General features: G+C 34.9%; 3 protein-coding genes and 1 non-coding gene across 4 annotated transcripts; 2 read left to right on the forward strand and 2 right to left on the reverse strand.

Annotated features, from left to right (window-relative positions):
• The first annotated feature begins 147 nt into the window (after positions 1 to 147).
• LOC108223518 (pyruvate kinase 1, cytosolic) lies at positions 148 to 8,943 on the forward strand. The gene is made up of 16 exons (XM_017397822.2): positions 148 to 620; positions 755 to 851; positions 1,115 to 1,212; positions 1,526 to 1,681; positions 2,469 to 2,546; positions 2,781 to 2,912; positions 3,611 to 3,691; positions 3,820 to 3,891; positions 4,008 to 4,097; positions 5,610 to 5,754; positions 6,013 to 6,101; positions 6,630 to 6,725; positions 6,878 to 6,945; positions 7,068 to 7,167; positions 7,713 to 7,772; positions 8,482 to 8,943. Exons 1-16 carry the CDS (start codon positions 552 to 554, stop codon positions 8,632 to 8,634), a joined length of 1,584 nt encoding a protein of 527 aa, XP_017253311.1. The 5' UTR covers positions 148 to 551; the 3' UTR covers positions 8,635 to 8,943.
• A 285-nt stretch (positions 8,944 to 9,228) lies between these two features.
• TRNAR-UCU (transfer RNA arginine (anticodon UCU)) lies at positions 9,229 to 9,301 on the forward strand. The gene has a single exon. It is a non-coding gene; the product is annotated as a tRNA-Arg (tRNA).
• A 602-nt stretch (positions 9,302 to 9,903) lies between these two features.
• On the reverse strand, positions 9,904 to 11,738 carry LOC108219919 (uncharacterized). The gene has a single exon (XM_017393514.2). The coding sequence runs from the start codon at positions 11,388 to 11,390 to the stop codon at positions 9,966 to 9,968; it is 1,425 nt and encodes a 474-aa protein (XP_017249003.2). The 5' UTR covers positions 11,391 to 11,738; the 3' UTR covers positions 9,904 to 9,965.
• A 2,149-nt stretch (positions 11,739 to 13,887) lies between these two features.
• On the reverse strand, positions 13,888 to 15,801 carry LOC108220380 (large ribosomal subunit protein eL24). Its single transcript, XM_017394131.2, has 5 exons — positions 15,661 to 15,801; positions 14,959 to 15,034; positions 14,757 to 14,858; positions 14,351 to 14,499; positions 13,888 to 14,191 (listed from the first exon to the last, which is right to left on the reverse strand). Exons 1-5 carry the CDS (start codon positions 15,669 to 15,671, stop codon positions 14,038 to 14,040), a joined length of 492 nt encoding a protein of 163 aa, XP_017249620.1. The 5' UTR covers positions 15,672 to 15,801; the 3' UTR covers positions 13,888 to 14,037.
• Positions 15,802 to 27,284: the final 11,483 nt, after the last annotated feature.

A 27,284-nucleotide genomic window follows, 5' to 3' on the forward strand; every position in this document is an offset into this window, starting at 1 on the left:
TACATTAAATTTTACATAATATCTTACATGTCCAATTTAATCAACTATTATAACTAAACCCGTTGGAGATACTCCTATAATTTATAAGTTATGAAATTAATTACCGTTTTCTAAAATTAAAATGAAAAAAGAAAACAATTTTGAAGCGCACACGTCCCCTCGTGTAAAATCGAAGAGCCCTTCCCCCCACTGGCCACTGCCTACTCAAAACCTGAAGCGCCAAACAAGACATTAGACATGCCACGTCGTCTCCCAGGAGCAGTTGCTTGATCAGGAATCCACTACCTTCCTAAACAACCCCCAGTTTCTCCTTTTAAAACCCTAGTATTACACACATCAACGGTCTACAAATCAAGCAGCCTGTCTCACGTTTCTCACTGTTTCACACACTTTCTTCTCTCCCCCTTTTACTTTTCTGCCCCCATACTCACACACACACACACAATATATATACACACCTCTCCTCTCGGTTGTTTAACGCTACCTGTATTTTAGCAATCCAAGCTGCTGTTTAATTTTCTCCTAATTAATTTTGATTTTGATTTGTAAAAATGCATTCGAATCACTTGCTTCTCGAGGAGCCTATCAGGATGGCTTCAATCCTCGAGCCTTCTAAATCTGTAAGATCATTATTTTTACTTTTGGATCTGTAATTGTGATTTTCAGCATCTGATCGTATATGTGTTTGATTTGATTGGCTTATATGTTGCTTGCATGTAAGCATCTGACTGTGTATATGTGTGTTTGTGTGTAGAGTTTCTTTCCTGCAATGACTAAGATAGTTGGGACTCTGGGGCCTAAGTCACGATCTGTGGACACTATTTCCGGTTGTCTTAAAGCCGGCATGTCAGGTACTATTATTTATCATATATATTGCTATTTGGAGGTATTATGTTTACGGGGAATGTTTTCGAGAACAATTGATCTGCACTTTTTCAATTATCTTGTTTGTTGTTGCGCTAAAATGTGCTATTTAAGATTATGTAGATAGATGAATAGGTATCTGGTTTTTTGCAAAATCATGACTTTAATATTGTTTCCATGAATTTGATATTTCATTTGTGTGTTTCTTGTACTTACTGTTATGTGCATTTTGTATGTTTTTTTATTGTAGTGGCTAGATTTGATTTTTCATGGGGTGAGCCTGAGTACCACCAAGAGACCTTGGAAAATTTGAAGTTGGCTGTCAAGAGTACCAAGAAGCTCTGCGCTGTATGTGTTACTAGCTATGTCCTGTTCTTGATTGTTACATGCACATTTTGTAGTTGCAATTTTTTTTAGCTCTCTAGAAGACTTCGGGCTATGTTTTTCACCTTTTTAAGGTTCCAATAGACTTGCTGTTTCTTTTATTTGATAGATTCTTCAGTATAAACTCTAACACTGGCATTAAAATATTGTCCTCAAACCTGTAGCTTTTGCAGATTAATTTTGTTTTACAGTCGTCTTATTTTTGAGAAAAACATCAGAGTAATTAGTTGTATTATATCAATTAGCGACTAAGTATTTTTCTATCAAACCATTTCAGGTTATGTTGGACACAGTCGGACCTGAACTACAGGTGGTTAATAAAGTTGAAAAGTCTATTTCACTTGAGGCTGATAAGACTGTGATTATGACTCCTTATCAAGGTCAAGAAGCCTCTTCTGAAGTGCTGCCAATTAACTTTGATGGACTCGCTAAGGTTAAAAATTTTCAAGTGCTATTCTTTCTGTATTTATCATTTGGTAATAATTTGTAAAACATTTACGTCATGAGGTTTTAGACTATGTAGCACAGAAAATCATATTATGTTCTTGCTTGTGTGCTTGTATTGCTCTCACTGCAGTAATTAAAATACCATGATACTCCCTGTGGCCTATAATGGTCTTTGTGCTTGTTTAAGAAACAAATTTGATCTCCAAAGTTCTATTTGCAACTTTCATTATCTAATGGCGTGGATAATCTCAACTATATGTATGTTATTTTAACCCTTTTATCTTCCACTCTTAAGTTCTATTGTAGTTAGTTCTTCTACTACAGGCATAAAAGAGTTCTGGTTGCATTGGGGGATTTGATTTTGTATATATTATATATCAAATGAAATGCATGGGATGTTAAAAGTACAGTTTGGATCATTTTATAAAGGATTTAATTTTATAAATGAAATATTGGGGGATTTGATATATATTGGTAATTTAAAAGTACAGTTTGGATAATTTTATAAAGGAGCATGGGATGTTAAATGAAATGCATGTAGAAAAAATTTCACCCGTAAGGATGTAAATACAGGTAAGCATAGTACTGAGTCCAAACTTCTATGTATTGCCTCATACTTTGGATTTAGTAAAAAAAGGCTCTCATTTATTGGTATAAAGAATGGAATTTTTTGATTTAACAGTGCGTAATGTCGTATTCATTCATTTTTCAAAGTGCATGATGTATGCTTTTTAACCTATTGTACTCACTAGTGTGATGGAATGATCTTGCAGGCTGTGAAGACAGGAGATACAATTTTTGTTGGGCACTATCTGTTCACAGGAAGTGAAACGACTTCTGTTTGGCTAGAGGTACAACCACAGGAAACAGACTGCATAAATAACACAAAATCTGTCTTATTTGTGATTTAAATATAATGTTTTGTTCTGCATTGATTATAAGTGTTGTCATCACTTTTTTAAACTATTTGTCCTGTCAATTTTTTCGTTTAAATTGTTTATGTTTTAAATTTTTTTATTAAGCTTTCGCCTACATTGTTCCGTATTATCTGTTCATGACCTTATTTTCTCTACTGGCTTGAGCAGGTTGACAGTGTTAAAGGTGATGACGTGGTTTGCAAGATAAAAAATTCAGCTACTTTGGCCGGGTCAATGTTCACTCTCCATGTCTGTCAAGTTCACATTGAAATGCCTACCCTCTCTGAAAAAGACAAGGAGGTAAGTGATACTTCTTCTTACAAGATAATCAATGCATAATGAATATATTATTAGTTTGCTTATGGACGGGGAACTTCTTCTTACACTTGTTGATTATATGAAGTTCAGTTCACCCTTTCTCGAAAAGAACAAACAAATCTGAAGCGATTCTGGTACTGCAAGGCCAATTTGCTTGCTATCTTATTGCCCCCATGGAGTTTGAACCCATAATGTTTTAAGCATTTGAATGTGAAAACATACGGCTCTACATTAGATTCTTCCTTGATCAAAATGTTAATTTCTAAGGAATGTACTATTCTTGTTTATGAGGTTAATAATTGCAACGTTAATGTTTATGTTGATACAAATGTTAGTTGATCAGAATGCAATGTTACAGTTTTACGCCATCTAAAATAGTGGGAAGCCCATGGATGAACCAATTCATACACTGTTAGGAGTTCCTAAATCAGAAATTGAAGTATGAAATTTGTATAATGCTGCTTTCAGTCTTTGGCAGCTAATGATATGGTAGCCTTGAACAACATAAGCATTTTTTCCCTAACTTATAAGAGATTAGTAGCTTTTTATTCGTGAAATTATATGTCCAGGCATTCTGTATCAAAGCTTCTTAATATTCTTTAATATATTTCACTGGTATTACTTCATTCTTGATATATTCAATTATGGAACTTCTGTTGATTTTCCAATCTTAAATATAGGTCATAAGCACATGGGGTGTTCAGAATAAAATTGACTTCCTCTCACTTTCATATACACGACATGCAGAAGATGTTCGCGAAGTAAGTTCAATTTTTGACAGAATCTTTAAAGATGCCTTTTGGAAATGACTTTTTGTTAGTTATAGAGTTGTTATGGATGCTCAATGATCAGATTAAGTGGTAGCTTATGTTTTTTTGATCATTTGCAGGCCCGCGAATATCTATCTAAACTGGGTGAATTGAGTCAGACTCAAATCTTTGCAAAAATAGAGAACATAGAAGTGAGTTCTAAATTTTGTGACGGGATTACCTCTTGCATACAAGTATCTTGTATATTGATTTCCTGTTTCCCATAGTTTTGCTAAAATTGGATCTATACATTTTTTTTCTCATATAGGGTTTAACTCATTTTGATGAGATTCTGCAAGAGGCTGATGGTATCATCCTGTCCCGTGGAAATCTCGGTATAGACCTTCCACCTGAGAAGGTTAGTTATCAGAGAAATGATATCAAAATTGAGATTAGCTTCATTTAAAGTAAAGACATACTTTTTGCAATGATGCTGGCACACATTATACAGAATATATAAATTTATGACTGCTTGCAGTGGTAGAGCCTAGCCAAAACCTGGCATATTTTTTCCTCTGATTTATCATTATAATAAATAACTTTTTTAACGAGTAAACAACAATGTAATTTGAAGTTATATAAATAAAGAGAAATAGGCTTTGTATCGATTTTATTAATAATTAATTGTGGTACAAAATACACTATGTATAATAAATTAGAATGAAACATAATATTGATATTTCAATAAAATAAACTGCTAAACTAATAGTAGTTTAAAGAAAACAGTAAAAGTAAATTTTCAATGTGTTTTTCATTCACATTATTATTTCCATATGAAATAGAATTAGACAATATAAATTAAGTGCAATAATTTTCATTCTTAATACAAAAAAGCAAAAATTGAATGCAAGTAACTTTCCACGGAGCCACTGTGTACCCTCGGTAACTGGTAGCTCCTCCCCTGAATTCATGCTAGCTATGTTGTCCAAATCTGCATCATTGGCAGGCACATGTTTTCTAGGTGGAGTGTTGTGTCGGGGATCTATTTAATTCATCTGTCAAGTATCATGTGGAGTACTTTAATTGAAGCCTCCAGATGGGAAAAATTATCTTTCACAGAGGAAGCGTACCTAGCCTTAGCAAGTTGCAGAATTTATTAGGTTTCTAGAAACAAGGAGAGGTCTGACCGAACATCTGATAAACTTATTTAACTCAATATTGCATATTTACTTGTGGGACGCAAATACCTTTTACATGAAATGTTGCAAACTTCGTATTCTGGCTAGGTTGAATGGATCCGAAAGTTCATAAAGAGCTCTAATTTATTAATTAGCTTTGATCATATTAATACTAGTTCTCATTTAGTATTATCTTACATGTTAAGTTTAATTTCTTAAAGTCTACAAGTTTATAAGGGGTGATTAGACTAGGACAAGGTTCATAATAAGGGAAGAAGAAGAGATAATGACCTATCTCTACAGACATTTGGCAGAAACACAATATATCTGCATAACTATGTCAAAACATTCAATCAATAAAAATAATCAACTACAAGGCACATATATTTATATAAAAATATATAATAATGATAAGAATAATAAATGATTTACAGCTCTTTAATTATTTTATGTTCCACATCAGTGATTAAACTGAGCTAATTCATTTATATACGGATCTGAGTATAATTTTTATTTATAAACAAGAAAAAAGTATATTTGATTATGCAATTTTCATTTCGTTTGAGTAGACTGTTTGACCGACATCATCACTATTTTATTGGAGTATCAAGTATTCTACTTGTACTGTTTGTGCATGTAAAGGAGTTAGCTGGCATTTTGGACAATCTGAGATCCATGTTGATGGAACATGTGACATTCTTTAGTAACTTATGTAAACTCCAAATGATTGAAGTTCTTGTGAAATTTTGCAGGTATTTTTGTTTCAGAAAGCTGCTGTTTATAAGTGTAACATGGCAGGGAAGCCAGCTGTTGTAACCCGTGTTGTTGATAGCATGACTGATAATTTAAGGCCAACTCGCGCAGAAGCAACTGATGTTGCTAATGCTGTATTAGATGGTAACTCATTCTTTATGCTTATATGATGGTTGCTGTATGGATGGTGACTGATGTTGCTAATAGTGTCCTAGCTGTAGTAATACTACAGATCTGTCTTATTGTTAATTTGTGTCGTGTACTGCAGTATTGTTGTTCTGTGTTCCATCGTAATGTTGCTCTTGGAAACTGCTAATGTAGACTGCTATTTAGCTATATAGTCATTGCAGTCTAGAAATAAATACTTGGCATTTTTTACATATGCCCTCTATCTTTTTGCAGGAAGTGATGCAATTCTTCTTGGTGCTGAAACCCTGCGTGGGTTGTATCCTGTTGAGACAATCTCTATCGTTGGAAAAATTTGTGCTGAGGTATATTATGGTTTCACTAACTTACAATATAACATGAGTCCTTTCCTTTAATTAAAAATCTTCCTGATTTTTGAATTTCATGTAATTGGTTCTTAAAGCACAGTTTATTGGCAAAAACGCACCTCTATTCTTTTATTTCATATCTAGCATTTATAGCTGGATGTGTAAATGCTTGACATGTTCGTGCTTGGTACTTGTTACTCCCTCCGTCCCATTTAATTCTATACGTTCACTATTTGGCACGCACTTTGATGCTTCTATAAAATATGGTTCTATAACTTATTTTCGTGATTTTCTTTTCCTGAATAAAAATTTAATAGTTAAACTTTTATTCAGGAATAAAAATATATAAAAATAAATTATAGAACTATACTTTAGAGGAGCATTAAAGTGCGTGCCGCTCCCCCTGCGTATACAATTCAGGGGGACGGAGGGAGTAGATAATATCTTTAAGAGTTTACTCAAGTTATCTGTTACTTAACTTCGGGATGGATATTCTTGTTGTTGATTGCTTCTTGGGTTCAACAGGCAGAGAAGGTCTTCAATCAAGACATGTATTTCAAGAAGACTGTCAAATATGTTGGAGAACCAATGACACATTTGGAATCTATTGCTTCATCAGCGGTATATTCTCTAAGAAATTGATCTTACCAGTACATATACTTTGTTTTGCGACAACATTGAATCAACTGTTATTAAGAATCATTTATGTGCTATTCCTGGAACAATTGCAAGTATGACAATAATTATGGAAGTTTGCTTGCTCTTTTGTCTAGGTTCGGGCAGCCATTAAGGTGAAGGCATCCGTTATCATTTGTTTTACATCATCAGGCAGGGCTGCAAGGTATTTAATAGGTTTTCCAGTATGAACATGATTCTTTATAGATTGCAAAATAAGACTATTACATAACAGGTTATGATGTCAGTTTACAACTCAATATGTAATTATTATATTTGCATGCACAGGTTAATTGCAAAATATCGTCCAACAATGCCCGTTTTGTCGGTTGTTATCCCAAGGCTCAAGACAAATCAATTGCGCTGGAGTTTTAGCGGTGCATTTGAGGTAGGCTCCTTGCTCTAGTCTAAGCCTGTAGCTTACCTGTTTTTTTGGCACTTTTTATACATCTAATGGAATTGAAATTATATATATATAAATTGTAATAAAAATTATCCCTCAAGTACTGTAGCACCTTGATAATTAAATGAGTGGATTTTGTATTTAGCAATTGTGTGTATGTATATTGACTAGGGCCAACTTGAGACTTGCCACAGAGCTAGTTGAAACTGCAATTTCCATTTATCTACTTGGGCGAATCTGTTTTATGAATCACTGTCGGGAGTTGTGGAGTTTTGGGGATTAAGAATTTTTTGTGTGAGCATTTATTTTTCAACTTGTCCCATATACATCCAGATGGTTTGTGTCCCTGTCTCTCTAATATTGGTTGATATGTATACCCATTCAGCAAGTGCTTACAAATTATAGAGTCTAAATCTTGGTTGTTAAAATTATTTGTCTTTCATGTGATCTGACTCTACTCTCTTCATTTCCTTGCACAACCTGTTAATGCATAAACTGATACAATGCTCCTCTTTCCTGACGAATTTTAGGCAAGGCAATCACTTATCGTAAGAGGACTTTTTCCTATGCTTGCCGATCCCCGTCATCCTGTAAGTTCTTTTCTTATTTCCACTTCTTACCTGTTGGAATGGATTTGATTCATAACATGTGTAGGGAAACTACAAAGAGAGGTTTTTGTAATCTTTTGTTTGGATGCAACAAACATGATATAGCAAAATATATCAGCAGTCTCTCTCTGTGCACAATAACTTTCCTAGAGTCACGCGATGTCATTTTCCTGGCCGTCTGATGTAACTAGAGGTTTAGACAATAATAGCTAAAGTATGATTGACATAATGAAAGCTTTTTAGCAGGGGTATTGCAGCTAATATAACTACTCTTGCAGCATTATTTGGTTGTGACCTAAAGCTTGTGTCCTCGACTCCTGGTGGCTTACCGGTGTACATGTGTTATTCCTGGTTCATGTTCAACTATGCATTGATGTGCCTTCATTTACCATTAGCAGGGATAAAATCTGATAAACATAGGTGTTAGTGCAATTGGTTGCCTTGACAGAGCTTCTTACCAATTTATTTTACGTTTTGGTCTACAGTTGACTATGACCATATTGATGTGGTTAGAAATATGATGGGAAATTAGAACTTAGAAGTATTATACCCATACACATAATTAACACATGTTTTGTCTCCTTACAGTTGACTATGACCATATTGATGTGGTTAGAAATATGATGGGAAATTAGAACTTAAAAGTATTATACCCATACACATAATTAACACATGTTTTGTCTCCTTCCAGGCTGAATCAACTGGTGCAACAAACGAGTCTGTACTGAAGGTCGCACTTGATCATGGAAAGTCTGCAGGAGTCATAAAGTCACATGATAGGGTCGTGATCTGCCAAAAGGTGGGTGATGCATCCGTGGTCAAGATTATCGAGCTTGAAGACTAGCATTCTTGTACCCTGCTTTATAATACCATACCATCCCTATCAATTTTGAAAATGTGAATTTTTGGTCTATAAGAGAGGTGGTTTAAGAACTTGGCTATTGTCATTACCTTCATATAGTTTGAAAATACGTGGGAAGCTTTTCCTCGCAATGATTTTATTTTAATTTTTGCTTGGTTTAACCAAGGCGACAATGTTTCCCATATGATGTGGGAGTTTTTGTAATCTGGTCAAGGCTTTTGGGTCTTCAGGATACTAATGCAATGAATATGATACAAAATTCTGAAAATGATATATATATTATTTGATATCGCCATTGATTCTTTGAATGATCTGCATTTTAAAATCTGGTGTGCTGAATAATTCAATTAACTTTAATATATACTGTTTTACATCTTTGAATTCTTGCCGCCATTTGCATCATTGTTGCGAAGTACTTCTCCGTGATGGGATTGGGGATGTAGATCATGTAGTCAAGCCAAACCAAGGTAGATGATATCAGACTCGATTCGGATTTGAGCTTGATGGATTCGGTGCCCATATAAAGTTTCTGAATAGAACCGAATATCTATTATATATTACGTAAACTGTCAAGCAGCACCCATGGCCTAATGGATAAGGCGTCTGACTTCTAATCAGGCGATTGTGGGTTCGAGTCCCACTGGGTGTGTTCGTTTTTACAACATTTTTCCGGGATAGATTTATGAGCACCAAAAATTCGTCCCGGACTTCTTCATTAAAATAAAATTACTTAAACATTTTTATTATTAATTATTGACAGTTTTCTGACGAGTTAACTATTAAGAATGTTATTTAATATGTTAAATAAAATTATACGTTCAATAACAATATTTTAAACCAAACACGTATATTAATTATTTAATAAATTATTTTAATTAAAATATATATATATTATTCTAATATAAAACCAAAACACATAACAATTCAACCGAAGACAATGTCTTGATAATTTTCCTAGTACTGAATTTTGATTATTTTGCAAAACACGATCCTCTAATTCTAACTGGTGCTCTTCAACATCATATTTATTTATTTTTCTGATAAGTTTAAACATTATATCTCATAAAATAAAAAAGTAATTGCTCAGAATTTAATAAAATTTCCAGAAAATCAAACCACACATGACAAGTCTAAATAGTTATGTAAAAAGAATTCTGCCAATGATATCAGATGATTATAGTATAAACCTGAAACTGCTCTAGCCAAAACAGAACTATGGGAATGGAAGTATACATCAAATAAAGAGCAGCATGAAAAACATAAGAGCAGCTATATTTCCTATAAAGCACTATACAAGATCTCAGTTAATAAGGCTAGCCAGCCATGGAACTCCTGTTACATGACTGATGTTGCTGTTGACTATCCAGCAATTCCAGCTCTTTCTGCCTAAGAATAAGAACCATTCTCTCATTTTGGAGCCTCATTCGCTCGTTGGCTAGCCTCTCTGCCTCCATGTCCCTCTCCTTCTTGTGCTTGAACTTCAGCCATTTCATCTTCTGCTTTTCCAGTTCAAATGCCTGGCACTGATGATGCATTCGATGTTCTTCCAATTGCATCAACCGGATCCTCATCCATTGCCTTTTCTCCCATGAACTCTTTGTACCATCTTGTATTACATATTTCAATTCATTATTGAATTCTTGGAATGAATTTGAATCCGGAGCATACGTTTCGTTTCTTGTTCTTTTGTGCGAGGTGATCTTAACATCTAAATCAGATTCATGTTCATGACCTCTTGCACCACCTTCCACTTCATCATTATCTTCATCTTCATCATCATTGTCGTCCTCATCATCATCCTCTTCTTCCACGCTTACCCCTTTCATCATCTTAGACCCTTCGGTGTCTGTTCTACCCAAATTATGCACATTCGGTGAGTTGTCAGACGAATGCAAACATGTCCTTCTTTGTTGCTGCTGCTGCTGCTGCTGGACATGAGACGAATCCGCTCCTGCCTCTGCTGAATGCTGAGCACCGCCATTACAACTAGTATGATAGGCACACATTTCCCTGAAAAACAAATGCTTAGAATTCAGCAATTTCCTAACTTCCTCCTTCATTTTGGGCGACAAATGATCCATCGTATCAAGCAAACTCTGATTCTCCACAACCTTACAAGAAGTTCCCTTCCCAAGTATATCATTAACCCTCTTATACCTCTTGTTCAAATCATTAAACTTATCCTCACATTGTTGGGGAGACACGAAAAACCCCCTTTCCATCATAGCCTTAGACACCGATTTCCACTTCCCTTTCTTCTGTAAAGCCCCACCTCCACCACCACCCTTCTTCTTCCCCGCCACATCATTCCCTTCCGAAACCCCTTGATCATCCCCAATATAAAACACCATCATAATCAACAACTTCACCATCCCATCAGTCCATTTCATCCTCTGCCAAGGAGAAGCATTCCGCTTTCCACCACTATCCTCAGCACCAACACCAGCCTCATCATCATCACTAAATGTCAGCTGTTGAGTCCGAGGCTTCGCGCCATACGGATAACCCTGTTTAACAGCTTGCTGATTCTGAGTGTGGTGATGATCAACCTCATTCTGCCCAAAAGAAACCATAGTGTGATGTGTGTGCGGGTGTTGTTGAGATAAGTTAGGGTTTTGGGGGTTTTGAGGGTTTTGCTGGGCCTGTAAATGCTGATACTGCTGTGGTGACATTTCAAGCCCCAACATTCCAGAATTTATACCAGAAAACATCCCATTAGGCATACCATTACCTTCCATTACCAAAATTTCACAATTCAAAATACACCCAATTGACACAACAAGAACACCACAAACGAACACAAAAGCAAGAGAATTAAAAGAAACCAAAGCAGACCCACCTAAAAAGAAACAATTTTGAACAAAACCCAGGTGCCAAAATTCAAACTTTGAACAACTATTTTCAATGGTATTACTAGTATGTGTGTGTATATGTAGTTCTGTACTGGGATAAAGAGAAGGAGTGAGATTGAGATGCAAAGCTGAAAAGTAGAATGGAAGATGGAGGATATAAAAGTGATAGGAGTATATAAATAAATAGAAATGGTGTAAGAAGAGGATACAATGTACTGGGAGAATACAAAGAGCGGGGTACCTGGTTATACTGCCCATGGTTTTGGTTTGCCGAAGTTTATACGCAGAGAGAGATAGAACACGGGTTTGAGCAATACTGTTTGCATTTTGTTTATGCAGATTGACGGTTTTAACCTCATAAAGTTCATTTTTTTTTTTATCCATTTGTATGCTTTGTTGGGCATAGCGCCACATGTGGCGGCTTTGCCGTTTTAAGAAAAAAAAAGTTCTTACAATATTTTTTGGAAAGGGAGGAACGTTTAATTAACAAATATTCTCTCCCTTTCAAATTACATGTTCACTTTCAAAAAATCACATATAATTTAACAAAAGTGAATTTCAACAAAAAAGAGGTATATTAAGTCATTAATTGAACCTAATATGTGGTATATGGTTGATCTTGAAAATATAAATTTGAAATATGTGAAGGAAAGTTGATTTTGGAAATATAAATTTACATTGAAAGTTGAAGTGGACAAGTAATTTGAAACAATTTTTTTTTTTTCTAAAGTGGACATGTTTTGTGAAACGGAGGAGTACCTCCTTCGCATAGATAGTTTAACATTTTAACACGCATTTTTAAAATTTTAAATTAAAATATTAATCACATATTTGTATTCAGATTTTTTAAAATAATAATTTTAATTATACGGTTAAGAGACATAAAAATGCGTGTCAAAAATGAACAGAATGTTGGAATAGTATAAGTGTATCAATGAGAAGTCAAAAATATTTTGCCTATCATTAGGAAAAGACAAAACTATAAGTGTACTGTTGAGAATATCCCTTACTATAAACCGGTTATGATTTATAAGTTATACAAATGTTTAGATAATATGTTTCACAAATTATTTAAGTATTTAAATATTTTTATTTAAAATATTTACACTCAAACCAACAAAAGCATATAAGTCTGTTTTTTTATTAAAGGAAACCCCTCTTCGGGCTCGTTTGAGTGGATGTAACCTAATAATATACTTCCACTTTCTTGGAACTCATCTAAAGTTACATATTTTATTTTTTTTTTAAAGTTAAATTTAAAAATTGATACTCTTTCCGTTTTTTAATATATGACGTTTGATTTTTTGGCACACATTTTTAAGTGCTTTGAGCGGGTAGTTAGAATTATTATTTTCAAATTATCTTTTTCTGAATAAAAATATGAATTCAAAATTTTAATTCACAAAAAAAATAAAGTAAAAATAATAATTTTTACTATCCGGTCAACCCACCTAAAGGTATATGCCCGAGTCAGAAGTATCATATAAAAAAATACAGAGGGAGTATATGTTTATATCATTTCTTTCAATTATATAATGTGTATATAAATTTCAGTCACAATTTAATCGATTTGAATTGTGAAAAGTTAAAAAGGCACATATGTTATGAGAACGGAGCAGTGTTATTGTAGAAAATCAAATTATGATAATACTTTTAATATTTACATATTTTGAATTATAACATAAAAAAAATATATTTTTTGAGGTTCAAATAGTAAAATACATGATAGAATCTCGTAAAAATTGAAGATAATTTGTTCCGAAAATAGAGAGCCTCTTTTTGTAAAAAAATTTTTTGAACTAGATATTGTTGTTCGAATTTATTTTTTTAAAACTCAATCCAACAGTTTTCACGCCAGCAATGAAGGAATTTAGAAGCAAGTCACTGAACCAGCACTCCATTTTCGAGTCAAGAATACCCGAAATTTACTCAATCCAATCCCCAGGGGAACAAACTCTACTTGGTGCCATTTCTAAACTGGTATCATTGGACGTTGGACAATCAGTTACTCAGACATAAAACATCGGACATAAAACATAAAATTAAATGCCTAAAACACTTGGCGGTGTCTGCTCAGAATCAAATATCAAAACAGGTCAAAAACACATGGTACTCAGCAAAAATAATCACTTGGCTGTGCTACAAAGTTAACACAGCTGTTCAACTAGATACTGACCTTTAATCTGATCTATGCAATAGATTTATAACAAAAGGCCCAAAACCCATAGCTGGCTGTAAATAATCTAAGAGCTAATTAAAACTAGAATCACGCAAAATTCCAAAGCACACCAATGCCCTCAGAGCATACATCGGGCAATTTTAGTGCTTAGTAGTTGTTTAACAACTTTCAATTCCTGGGAAAACTAAAACAGTTGACAGCTACTTAAGAAAAAACTTCATATTGTATATAATAGGTCAGAAATTCTCTTAAAATTAAATCTCCAAGTACTGATGAACATAGGAAAACAAATGCAGAAAGATTATCTGATACAAGACTTGAAAACCAAAAAGATAAAGGTACAACTCAAAGTATTTAACGCTTGCCACCACCTCCGAGTTTAGCTCCCTTGTTTGCTACACCCTTGGGCACATTGCTTCTGCCTGAACTCTTCTGAGTTTTAGCCATCACTTCAGCCTTCTTTGCCTTTTTCTCGTCTTTTGTTTTCTTAATCCTTTCCTTGATTTCACTGTAATTTTACCACACGTAAGTGTTGCATTAGATTAGAATGTAAAAGAATGGGATGCCCGATCTAAACAGCCTAGTAATACTTGGTCTTACTATAACTACAATATGAAACTAGAATTCTACTACTATATACTGTCATAATAACAATTATGAAACACACCGCAATGCAGCTTCCCTTGCAGCATCACGAACTTCAGGCTTTTCAGTTCTTCTCTTCTGGATCACCTCCAAGGTTGCACCTACAATGGACCTTGAGTAAGGCTTTTTGGTGGCACGACGCCTCTTCTTGACTGCCTCTTGAGCAGCATCCTGCATATTGATACAGGAAGTTAACACAATAGTTATCATAAAATCAGTTATCTATGTGATGAAAGAACTCATAAGTACACAGAAGACATGCAATCGAGCACAGACAGAACTCATAGCCAGAAATCACAGTACAACTGTAAGGAATTTCATCACCATTTCAAGATATTAGCTTGAATTTTGCAAAACACATATATGAGAGCAATGAGGAAAAAGCCAAGTTGTAAAAGCAGTCCGTTGCATTAAAAAAATTTGCTCACCTTCTTATGCTGCTTCCTGTACATAGCCGTCCAAGTAAGTTTGGATGGCTTCAACCTGTTGTGGAAGTACCTTTTGCATTTTGAGTTGACAAACAGGAACACCTGACAATTTAAAAACAGTACACACATATACACATATAATCAGAACCCACCACCTAGAGGCAATACATAATCGACAATTTAATAAAAGTGTAAGCAGAACCTGAGAATCAGCACGAACAAATCTGATTCCCCTTCCAGGATATATCTTGGCTCCACTGAACCGGCAGAGTTCTGTCCTGAAATAACATAGACATACAACCTCAACAAATATGCAAAACAGACTTTAAAACTTAATTATAATTACAGTGATGACGATAAATAAAGGAACCACTTCAAAATATAAAATGACAAGAAATCATGAAACATATACAGACTCTTTCCTAGGGTATATCAAAAGGTACCGACTTTCACAGGGTATATCCTGGCTCTACAAAACCGAAACAGTTATGTCCTAATTCGCAAGATTTGTTATGTCCTAATACAAAAACATAACTACACAACTCTACAATTAGGCAAATAGACTTTCCGACTTAACGATTAAAACCCCCCGAAGAAATCTCCGAAAATCCAGAAACATGACTGTAAAACTTGTATCCATTCCAAACACAAATCTACAATCAGCTACGAATTACACAAACAACAATTTCTTTCCAATTAGCTACGAATCCTAAAATAAATAAATGAATCATGGTTTCAAAATGTGCATTTTATGAGCTAGATCTAACAAATGTATAGCCCATTCAAGTGTAATTCCCCAAATTCAAGCTTTCAAAGCACATGTATGTCTACTAATCAGATAATAAAAATAACAATTAAATAATTCGTATATGAGAGAGATAGAGAGAGAGAGAGAGAGACGTACTTGAGAACCATGGCTGTAAGCTGGGTAGTTTGTGCTTTGTTGTTGTGATCTTCCTCCCTCCCCGCTGCGGAAACCCTAATCTATAACAAAAAACCCTAATCTTACAAAATTTATACGGTCAGTCCAAGTGTTTGATGAGTCTGGGCCTTTTTGTTGGTGGTGATCTCTTTATGTGGGCTTTGCTATCACCGAAATAATGCGTCCGGCCCAAATTTCATAGATGGATCATGGATGGATGCACACAAAATTCATTTCAAATTAGTTGCAATGTTTTTCCGGATCCTCTCTCATTGAATATACTAGGGGTGCCGCGGGTCGGTTTAGACGGGTTACTAGCAAATTAGTAACCCAACCCTATTAGATTGGTTTTATAAAATTTGAACTCACTGTAAATTTTATTAAAGTCGGGTTGGGTGGGTTCGGTTCGATCGGGTTAGTCGGGTTGATGAGGTTAATTATAAATAAAATTTAATGTAATATAAATTTGTATTTGTTGGGCAGTGATAAAATAATGTAGAAGTCTAAAAATTAAAATCACATGCTAACTTAATGTAGTATGCAATTAGAAAATTAACCACCACATATACACATCATAATACACTACAATCTAAAAAGCAAAATTACATTACATATATAAATTGAACATCATTATATTAAATATACTTGATAATTTGAGTATGTAACATATTAATATCAAAACATCTTAACCTCTAAGTCGATTAGTAAACTAGTAGTATGGTTCGTTAGTACATAATATATGTCGGGTTGGAACGGGTTAAAAATTATCAAAACTCTAACCCAACCCATTTAATTCGGGTTTTTAAATATTTAACCCGTTTAAAGTTCGGTTTAATAATATCGGGTTGAGTCGGCTACAAATAGGGGCGGGTTGGGTCGGCTTGATCGATTTTGTCAGATTATGGGCACCCTGGAATATACATAGTCAGTCATTTATATGTACATGGTTATTGGGAAAATAGATTTTTTCGACCTGTATTTAAAAACTTACCATCAAATTATAGTTTTTGTTTATTAAATTATTTTTGAGCTTTTTGCATTGATTTGCTAGATATTCTTAGTGAATGTTTAATATATAATTTGTGTTAAATAAATATATATTTAAAATTAATTTAATATATTAATTTATTTAACACTAATAAATACGCAACTCGGACTATGTATGTTTTAATAGATATTTTTCTTATTTCACACTCCAAATTAATTTAAAATACAAGAGCAATTTGCAATTTTCTATAAAAAAGCCTATATTTAAATTTATTACAGGGCACTTTCATACATAGAGTTAAGTTCTATAAAGACCTTAAATCTTTGGAGTATTGGAGACCATATCATCCACCATTCAATTTTTATAACATCCAATGACCAGTAATTAACTTCCGTGACAGTTACATGTATTAGCATTTGGTGGATCTTTATCTCTTGAAACCCAGTTTGTCCATAGATTGAGTTGTCCTGCAATCCAAAGATTTATATTGCAGAACAATGGAACATTTCTCAGAGTACTAGATCTATAGAGACAAATATAGGGAACAACAGACTATATACGGGAAATAAAGTGTTGTGTACAATCCTTTCCATCCCCATCTTTATAGGATGAGAATATCTAAGAAACTAGTATGCTCTGCATTATCAAAAAATTATTCTGCACATTTACAAACTATTGTGTATATTGTTTTACATCATCTCTGGCTCAACATGACTGCACACTATATTGTTTCCGTCCATTGGCGTTAGATGCGCGGAGACGACTTTGCATAAACAGATAAATAGGTAATCGCACCACAAACATATATATATATCTGTGTGTGTGTGTGTGTGTGTGTGTGTGTGAAATGGTGATAATAACATGGATAAGTTCATAGCTATTGTATGGGTAAGCATGACGATCAAGTCGTAGGCTCATGATTGGTGTAACAAGTTAAATCATTCTTTAATATGATTTATTTTAATTAAAAAATAAAACAAGATGGACGGTTGGATTATAAGTAAATGAATGGTGTAAGATGTGGTCTCCAAGTCTCCGATTAATTTAGGGTCTCCACTGAACTTTACTCTTTATACATATATGATATTAATATATATTCTCGCCCCTCTCCTCTCTCCCTCTTCCTGTGTCTCTCCTTCTCCTGTCTCTCCATCTTCCTGTATCGAAACTCGGGTCTGATTTTTCAGTCGTTTTAAGCCCCCCTTCTATGTCCAATCTCCATGATCATGATAAAGCTAACCCTACAAATCAATCATCTGGAGTTGCTCAAAAATCACTAAATCAAAATGGGTAATCGTCGGATTCGAATGACAAAGAGAGATCACGGAGAAAATAACAATGGGCCAAAAAGCAAGAGAATGGGTCGATCTCAAAGAAAAATGGTGGCAGAAGAAGAGATGTTGCATAAATAAGCTCTGGCTATGGTTATTCACCAACACCAACTGTCTCAAAGATTTGAGGGAGCCATGTCCAGGCGAATTGGATCTCGCCGCCGTAATTAGACAGAGGCTAACAACGTTAATAGTGGACCTAAAATGGTACTCGTACTTTAGTTGTTTTGTTTAGTTATGACTTTTGTTTCATATTTTCTTTGGAATTAATCGGCCAAAATACACACTGACTTTGAGATAAATCTTTTACTAATGTTTTGGCTTTTATACTTTAGTACAAATGTGTGTAGGATTTGTGGAGTGCTTTTTTAGGTTTGTGTAGGATTTGTCGCGAACGTGGCGAACAGCGAAACTGCTTGGAATGATATGGAGATGGATATATTTCGGGTGGTCATCGTTCTCTTGGCGATCGTGTGCGGAAGAGATAGCGTGGCGGTGGTAGCGGTAGTGGCTGAGGGTTGCAGCACGGTCAGTATGGATTCGGTTTCGGAAAGGAAGACGTTAATTGGGGTGTTAATTGTGCCTCATAATGAGGGCGTTATTTGTGCCTTATAATTGAGGGCTTTTATGGTGCCTCATAATTGATGGCGTAAATTGTGCCTCATAATTGAGGGCGTTAATTGTGTCTTAATTAAGGGCGTTAATTTTTATTAAATGTGCCTTAATTAAGAGTTTAATTGTCTCAATAATGAAATTATGAGTTATCATAATTGTGTGAATATTTTAAACACATGCATATACACGTGATTTTATTAATAATTAATCTTCGATATATTTTTTATTTTTATAAGATATATAATTTGTTATATATTGACTTATATTTTTTTTGTTTCTTTTGTTTTATTTTTCAGGACTCTTGGAAGAAGACCGGTTTTTTTTTCGGACTTTAAAGTTTTATTGTCTAAATTTCCCCGGTCATCTTGCATGTCCGACGGTTAGATAATAAGCTTTCTTAAATGAAAGAATTATCACGGTGAATTGGCGGAACCCCTCTCTGTATATGTCTATTCATGCAACTATGCAAAGTGCTGCACACTTGCACTGCGAAATTTCAGCCCTTTTGAAAAATATATGCAACATCAAAATTTTGAGCCATAAATTCAGGCTCTTAAGAATCAAGAATCAGTTGAATTTGTACGAGCCAGGAGCAACAGTTTCAAAGGACGGGCGCATGCACGAGAGGCAGAGGCTTTAAACTTGAAAGAAGAACTATGTATTTTTGAGCTGGATTCCAAACTGGTGGTGGACGCAATTTATGGTGAGCGTGGGAGCTCAATTTTTCATGCTATTACAGATGAATGTGTCATTTTGTTAAAGCACTTTAGGGAAGTATTAGTATGGTTTGAGTATCGATGCGAATTCTGTAACTCACTTGTTAGCACGGGTTGCGTTTCTATGTTAGCTAGCTACGTCCAAGGGAGTGGTTCGATACAGCTCCTGAGATCATCCGTTGTAATATTATTTCAAAGCAATTTAATATAAGCAAGTGCTTTGTTTCAAAAAAAAAAAAGATTCCTCCTCAGTTCAAGGCCTTCGATCAAAAACTTAAATCCACTAAACATGTTTTCAAGCAAGGACCTTACATTTAGAGTCCTTGAACTTGATATAAACAACACTTTGACATTGAAGTATACATATGAGATGATTCATACTTCATTGGAACTTTTATAAGGTCTTTTCTTGAATATATTTAATTTATTCAGCCCTACTAAACCTGTGTACATTGAGCATAATCGCTTTGTTCCAAGATCAGCCCGATGAAAGTATCCTGTCCAATTTTTAAGTCCAAGACTTAGGGGCCGTTTGGGCAAGTTTAAAAAAAATGATTACATACTTAAAGTGAAGTGGATTAGAAGTGAGTAGTAAATAAGTTAATAAAGTGTTTGAAAAAGAAGTAGAAAAAGCTGTGAGAGAGAAGTTAGCATTCGCAGCTTTTTAAAAATGCTTCTACTTCTTTACACAAACGGGTCAATAAAAACAGAAGCCAGAAGAGGCTCCCCCTACATAGTCTCCATTTCTTCATATTATTTGGGAGCTGACCAAGGCATGCATCCAAAAACTGGCCCAAGTTGATTTAAGCCAAGGTCCCAGCGTCTTGCCACCACTCTCGAGGTCGCCCGGACGCTCCAAGTACAAATTCTAAAATCTAGTTATATTTGACAGAATAATTTAGGCTCCCTTTCAAAACTAACCACTTTATTCAACCTCTTTTAAAAAATAACCAGTTTTTTTCGAGTTTTCAAAACTAACCAACCTAATTGTTTTGAAAACGGGCGACCCAAGCTGAGCAAAATTCCGAGTACAGGTCGCCACTCCGAAGGGCGACCCAAGCAGCGAAAACTACCCCGTAGGGGTCGCCCCTTCAAAGGGCGTCCTCAGCTATAAAGGAACCCTAATCACGCACAAAAACAGACAAGTGAAGCAGCAGAGGTGAGTGAAAAAAGAGTGAAGAAACGGCGGAAGAAAGAGGAGAAATCGAGTGGAGGGTCGCCGGAACAGCTGGAAAGGGAGTTTGTGGGTCGCCCAAAATCTGATTTTAAGCTTCAAATCAACCCCGATTAGCATTAATTTGAAGGTATTATCCTAATCTTTTCACAAAAATTATGTATATATATATATATATATATATATATATATATATATATATATATATATGTATAATGCTTTGATTTTAATTAATTTCTTGTATGATATACTAGAGTTTGCATGATTGAGGCTTGAGATTTGACATGAGATTTGATATGAAATTTTGAAATTTGAAAATAGTTTAATAATTTAGAGATTTATGCTTGAAATTAAGGGTTCTTTTTTAGGGTTTTTTAAATTAGATCGTTAGGCTAAGTTTATGATTTTAAGATTTTTTGGTTGGAAATTAATAAAATAATGTTGGAAAATAGTCAAATAAGCGGTAGGAAAACCGAAACTAAAATTACTATTGGTATTCGAATGAAAATAGAAACATATAATATTCGAATTAAAATATAATATTCAAATTAAAATAGAAATATATGTGTGTGTATATATAATATATTAAAATATTAACATATAATATAAACATGTAATATTCGAATATAATAAATTTTTTTATGAATATAATATTCATAAAAAATATTAACATATATAAATATATTATTTGAATTAAAATATCCAAAAATATAAATATATCAAAAAATATCACTTTTAACATATTCGAATATATATATATATATATATATATATATATATATATATATATATATATATATATATATATATATATATATAATATTCGAATTAATATAAAACTATAAAATTGGAATTAAAAACATAAAATCCGCACTAAAATATAAATATAATATTTTTTGACGAATATTATAAAATTCGAATTAAAATATAAATATTAAAAATATTCGAGTATAATATGTATAAATATTAATTTTGGATATAATATATTAAAATATTAACATATAATATAAACATATAATATCTGAATATATAATTATTAAAATATGAATATAATATTCTTAACATATATAAATATACTATTTGAATTAAAATATCCAAAAATATAATATATCGAAATAAATCACTTTTAACATATTCGAATAAATATATAAATATAATATTCAAATTAATATATAATATAATTTTGGAATTAATAGGTAAATATAATATTAAAATTTATTTGTAACTGCATATGGATCCCGCAGTTTACGGTCCCGGCCCTGTCAATGGCAACTTGTTGACATTGCAGAACGATCACAGGTCCGAGGCGGTATGGAACAGGAGAGAGGTAATGACCTGACTTATTGCTATTTATTAGAATAAAACGTCTGCTTTATGATAAACTGCTCACACATTTTGCATTTTAATTGTGCCAGGCACCGAAGGATTTGAGAGTGAGTGCCAACTTCGGTGAATATTGGAACACAGTTAAAAATAACTGGCCGCATGAATCGATAGTGACTGCCATCACGGCCGCGAGTTTTGGATGGATTTTCAGGTTGGGGAAGGTCAGGCATGACTGGGGGGGGGGGTGATCACAGCCTTCATCGAGAAGTGGCGTCTAGAGACGCACACTTTCCACCTATCGTTTGGAGAGGCCACCATCACACTGGAGGATGTTCATCACATTCTCGGCTTACGGACCACTGGCCGACCACTTATCCTGCACGGGTACACCTCCACTCCAGCCCAGAGGGTGGCTTTGGTACGGGATTTACTTGGACTGTCTCCTGGGAACGATGATTTGGGGAAGGACAACTTGAAGATCTAGTGGTTGATTACACACTTTGGCAGATGTCACCGGTTGGACGAGTTGGCTGAGGATTTTGGTGCGCAGTCTATCTTTCACATCAGGGCACACCTACTTTGTGTGATCGGATCGTTGTTTCCCAGTGGCAGCGGGAACTATGTGCAGCTAAGCCTTCTTCGGTTACTAGATGACCTGGAGAGCCTGGGTGGTTATAGTTGGGGTAGTGCTGTTCTTTCCTACCTATACATGAAGATGTGTGATGCGAGCAGGGGAGTCAAAATCGACTTCAATGGGTATGCCACATTACTTCAGGTACGCATGAAAGTACGCTCTTTAATCCCATTACTATCATTTAGTTTTAACATATTGTCTTCCCATACAACTTGATGTGCACATATATGTACTTTGATACTAGGTGTGGATATACGAGCGGTTACCTACGATAGCTCCATGACACAGGTCTCAACCCCAGTTCACTTACCCACTTGCGCTTAGGTATGTAATATGCTACTCTTCTCATAAACGCATTCAATTATTGCACATGCACTACTTCTCTTCCTTAATCTAAACATTTTGTTGTAGGTGGGTGGCTTCAGTTACCCGTACTCAGGTGCCGCACTCTCAGAGTCGTATCACCCGGTACGAGTTGGATAACCTGGGTGTGGAACAGATTTTGTGGAGGCCGTATGCAGCTTTAGATGATGAGTTTCAGCCCGATCAAACATTGTACTTGCAGTGGACAGCTCCCGCCCCTTTGATGTACATGGCATATGTCGAGTGGTGTTATACTGATAGGGTCACGAGGCAGTTTGGATTTGTTCAGGACATACCCACATCCCCCCCATGTAGGAATCATCAGGAGTTGCACGACGTCGTCAATGAGTCCATTAACTGGCAGGGCGCCAGGGAGACATACATTCGTTTGTGGGATACGTCCCTTCACCGAGCTATGACATCTCCTCCACTCATGCCGGGCGATGGTTGCTCTCCCGCATACATGCCTTGGTACCTCGAGGTTACACGTAGATACATGGTTAATCCAAGATTCTGGCCTAGAGCGGATGCTTTTCAGGGGACACAGGGCGCCACACAGTCATTGGTAAACAACCTTCTTATTAAGTTTTTTACTGTCTTCCACAATAACTTTTGTTCCACTGCATATGTTATGTCATTTAGAATGTATTTTCGGCCTGACTTTTCTTTGCATGTTTATGTTTGGTAACAGGAGGAGCAGCTTCTAGAGGTGGACTCTGCCATTGACCCTGCTGCCCCCGATCTTAATCGGGCACAGAGTCTTCTACAGGGGTCACCGAGGCCCTCCGACACGCAGAGGTCGGCGTCCTGTCACACCAGTTGAGCCGGAGCCTGGCACTTACTACACTCATGTGGCCAGTAGTAGCTCAAGTATGGGAGGCTGGTTGCACCTTGTTGGCACCTCTACTTCGCCAGATAGGGATGCACGGGGTCCTTCAGGGGCGGGGGCATGGAAACAAGGAACGGGGGACGTGACCACGATCTGTGACCCGGTTCGCTCGTCCCCGATCCCGGAACAAACGCGACCGGAGACGTCGCCGGTCGCGATCGGAAACGCCGGCAGCAGCGACTCCGAACCTAGGATGCTCCGGCGACTATCTGAGTTCCGTGGTTTCGTTCATAATCAAGCGTTTCAGTTTGTAAAAAGGATAGAGCACGGAAAAAGAGAAGCGACGGAGAAGATGGAGAAGCAATGGAGAAGATGGAGAAGATGCAGACGAATAGAAGATGTTGTGACACAAATCTCAAGGAATTGAATTTTTAAAGTATTGTATCTCCTTTAATTGTGTCATCCCAGGCTGTGTAACTTGGCTGCCAGCTCATGTAATCGTATCATTTTCACCCAAAATATTTATTATTTAGCTTTAAATATGAATCTTGATTGGTTTCACTAATAACATTTAAACATAATATATTTGAACTGTATTTTATAATTGTATTTTAGTTATGGCATTTGTATTTTAGTTAAAGCATATGTTCTTTTTTAAACATATATATTAATGATTTATATTTAATATTTTTAGAATAAAATAAATTTGCGGCGGTCTATAAAAATTATATCAATGATTCAAATTAAAATTCGTAGAATAAAATATATTTTATATTATAAATATCTCGATGCACGAGTGAAAAATGAAAATAAATTTCCACATGTAATTAACGATTTAAAGCACGACGAATCTTAATGATATTTATTAGGGTATGTTGTTTTTATCTTTGATATATTGAAAAAGATAATTTTGAAACTTTCCTCCAATATATCAGAAACTAAAAAATGTAACTTTTATAGTTTTGAAACGTTCTTATAATATATTTGAAACTCAAAAAGGTAATTTTTATTTTTAATATTTTTAAAATTATAATCGTAATATGGAACTTTCTTCCCGCAATTTGGATACTAAAAAGGTAGGTGGATCTTATTTTTAATATATTAAAAAAGATAATTCTGAAACCTGCTTCCAATATATCTGGAATTAAAAAAGATAATTTTTATTATTGATATTTTTTATCCTAGAAAATTAGAAAAATGAAACCGAGCTATCTGACAGGCGCCACCTACACGCCCTTTGCTTATCCTTAATATAAGTATATTGATGAAAATAAATTTCTACTTGATCAAGCTCTTGACAAAAAAGTTTTGGTGCCCAAATAAGTCAAATTATATATATCATTTTTATATCATATATTAATTATATGACAATACATCAATATGCCATATATATTCGACAATATACAACTTTACAAATATTTATAATCAATTTATTTGTTGATCAATTTGCATATTATATATTCCCAATCATGTATTTTTGATATGAGGAGTTTATAATGACAATCAATATCCCAATTTCCAAAATTTTCTTTTAGTGCGGTCTATAATCATGTTTAGCGGACGTTTTTCGATGAAAATAATTAGTATATTAAATTTATTTGAAAATTGTAAGACACTATGTTCCGATCATTGGTTATATTTTAAAAATAATAAATTATAATTATTCATATATTGTTAAATAAAATATATTATTTTAATACGATAATAAATACGATAATATATTTTATGCTTTTAAATTTTATATGCATGTTGAACTAGTAATTTTAGTAGGCTATGCAATTTCCTCCGTGATAAAATGTTAAAAATTGAAACGTCAGTGCTTGGTAAATTGAAAAGCCAGCTAACCTGTTAGTCTATTACCCAGACTCCCAGAGTCCCAGACTTAACTTATATATAAACATCAGTATATCATATTAATCCCCTAAACCTTTCTAATCACAGATTCACAGTAATATGGCATTCGGAAAGAAAGCATCAGTCCAGAGAGAGACAACACAACCCACACAACCCACACAGCCCACAGAACAAACACAAAATCAAATATCAAGTCAAACACCCAACACAACTTTTGTAAATTTTGAAGATGGTGAGGATGCAAGTCAGCAGATGGGTTCAAATCAGGGGTCTTCTAACTTTAATTCAGGAAAGCCTCTATTTGATGAAGTTGTATTGATTGATGCAGCAAAGGGTAAGAATGCTGGAGGAACTAAGAGATGGAGGTGTAAACACTGTAACAAGACTGCTAGCAGCTCATATACAAGAATCCATCATCATTTTTTCGGTGCACCCGCGGGAGTTAAGGCTGAAATTGGTCGATGTTCTGCCATGTTGTCTAATCGCACGCTGCTTCAAAAAATAAAGAAGAAAGTGCCGGATGCTGAACAAGTTGGTATTTCATCATCATTAACAAGATCTACTATCAATAGCAAAGTTCCTGTTGCAGCCAACATAAGTCCCATCGAAAAAGCTTTTGGTAATCTAGAGAGACATGAGGTTGATATAGCTATTATGAGATTTTTATGTGCTAATGGGATTCCATTCAACGTTTTGAGAAGTCCAGAAATGGTTTCTATGACTCAAGCAATCAAAAATGCTCCGAAAGATTACAAACCTCCATCTGCTGATAGAGCCAGAACTTCTCTACTCGATGATTGCAAGAGAGAAGTCGAAAGACAATGCGTTCCTATCACTGAGACGTGGACAACACAGGGGACTTCTATAGTCTCCGATGGCTGGACTAATATCAAACACAAGCCGCTGATCAATGTAATTGCATCAAACAGCCGAGGATCAATGTTTTTATATGCAGAAGATTTTGCGGGAATAGAAAAAACAGGAAAAGCAATAGCAAAATTCCTCCTCAAATCAATTGACGAGATAGGCCCTTCCAATGTTCTTCAAGTTGTAACAGATAATGCAGCAAACTGTAAAGCAGCAGGGAGAGAAATCGAGAAGGTACATAAACATATATTCTGGTCTCCATGTGTCGTTCACACTTTAAATTTAATATTCAAGGATTTTGCTTCTAACTTTTTGTGGATGAGTGGTACCTACATCAGAGGAAAAAATATTGTCAAATATTTTTTAAATCACGATCGTGCTCATGATATATTTAGGAATCATTCTGGTCTTGAGTTGTTAAAAGTTGCAAAAACTAGATTTGGGTCCCATTACTTGTTATTAAGGAGGTTGTTAGATTGTAGAGAAGCATTAGCTACATGTACAGTAGTAAGACTATGGAGATAATGGTTGTCTTCTGGTGATGAACATGCAAAAGAACTTGGAACGGAAGTAGCAGCCACGATAACTAATGAAGATTTTTGGGACGAAGTTGAAAATATTTTGGCTATCACTAAGCCAATATATTACATGATAAAATTTGCTGACGGCGAGGGACAAAAAATGGGAGAGGTGTATGAAAAGATGGATTGCATGATCGGAGAGGTTAGTGATATAATGGCTCACAATAAACATCATGCAGATTATGAAAAAATGAAAGATATAATGGTTTCTAGATGGGAAAAAATGAACATTCCTATGCATTGCTTAGGATTTGCTCTTAATCCGTTTTTTTATATGTCAATTATCTGAATTCTCCTACTCCGGGTGGGGAGCCCAGGCGATCTCCAA

Source organism: Daucus carota, chromosome 5, assembly GCF_001625215.2.
Source record: "Daucus carota subsp. sativus chromosome 5, DH1 v3.0, whole genome shotgun sequence".
Lineage (NCBI taxonomy): Eukaryota > Viridiplantae > Streptophyta > Magnoliopsida > Apiales > Apiaceae > Daucus > Daucus carota.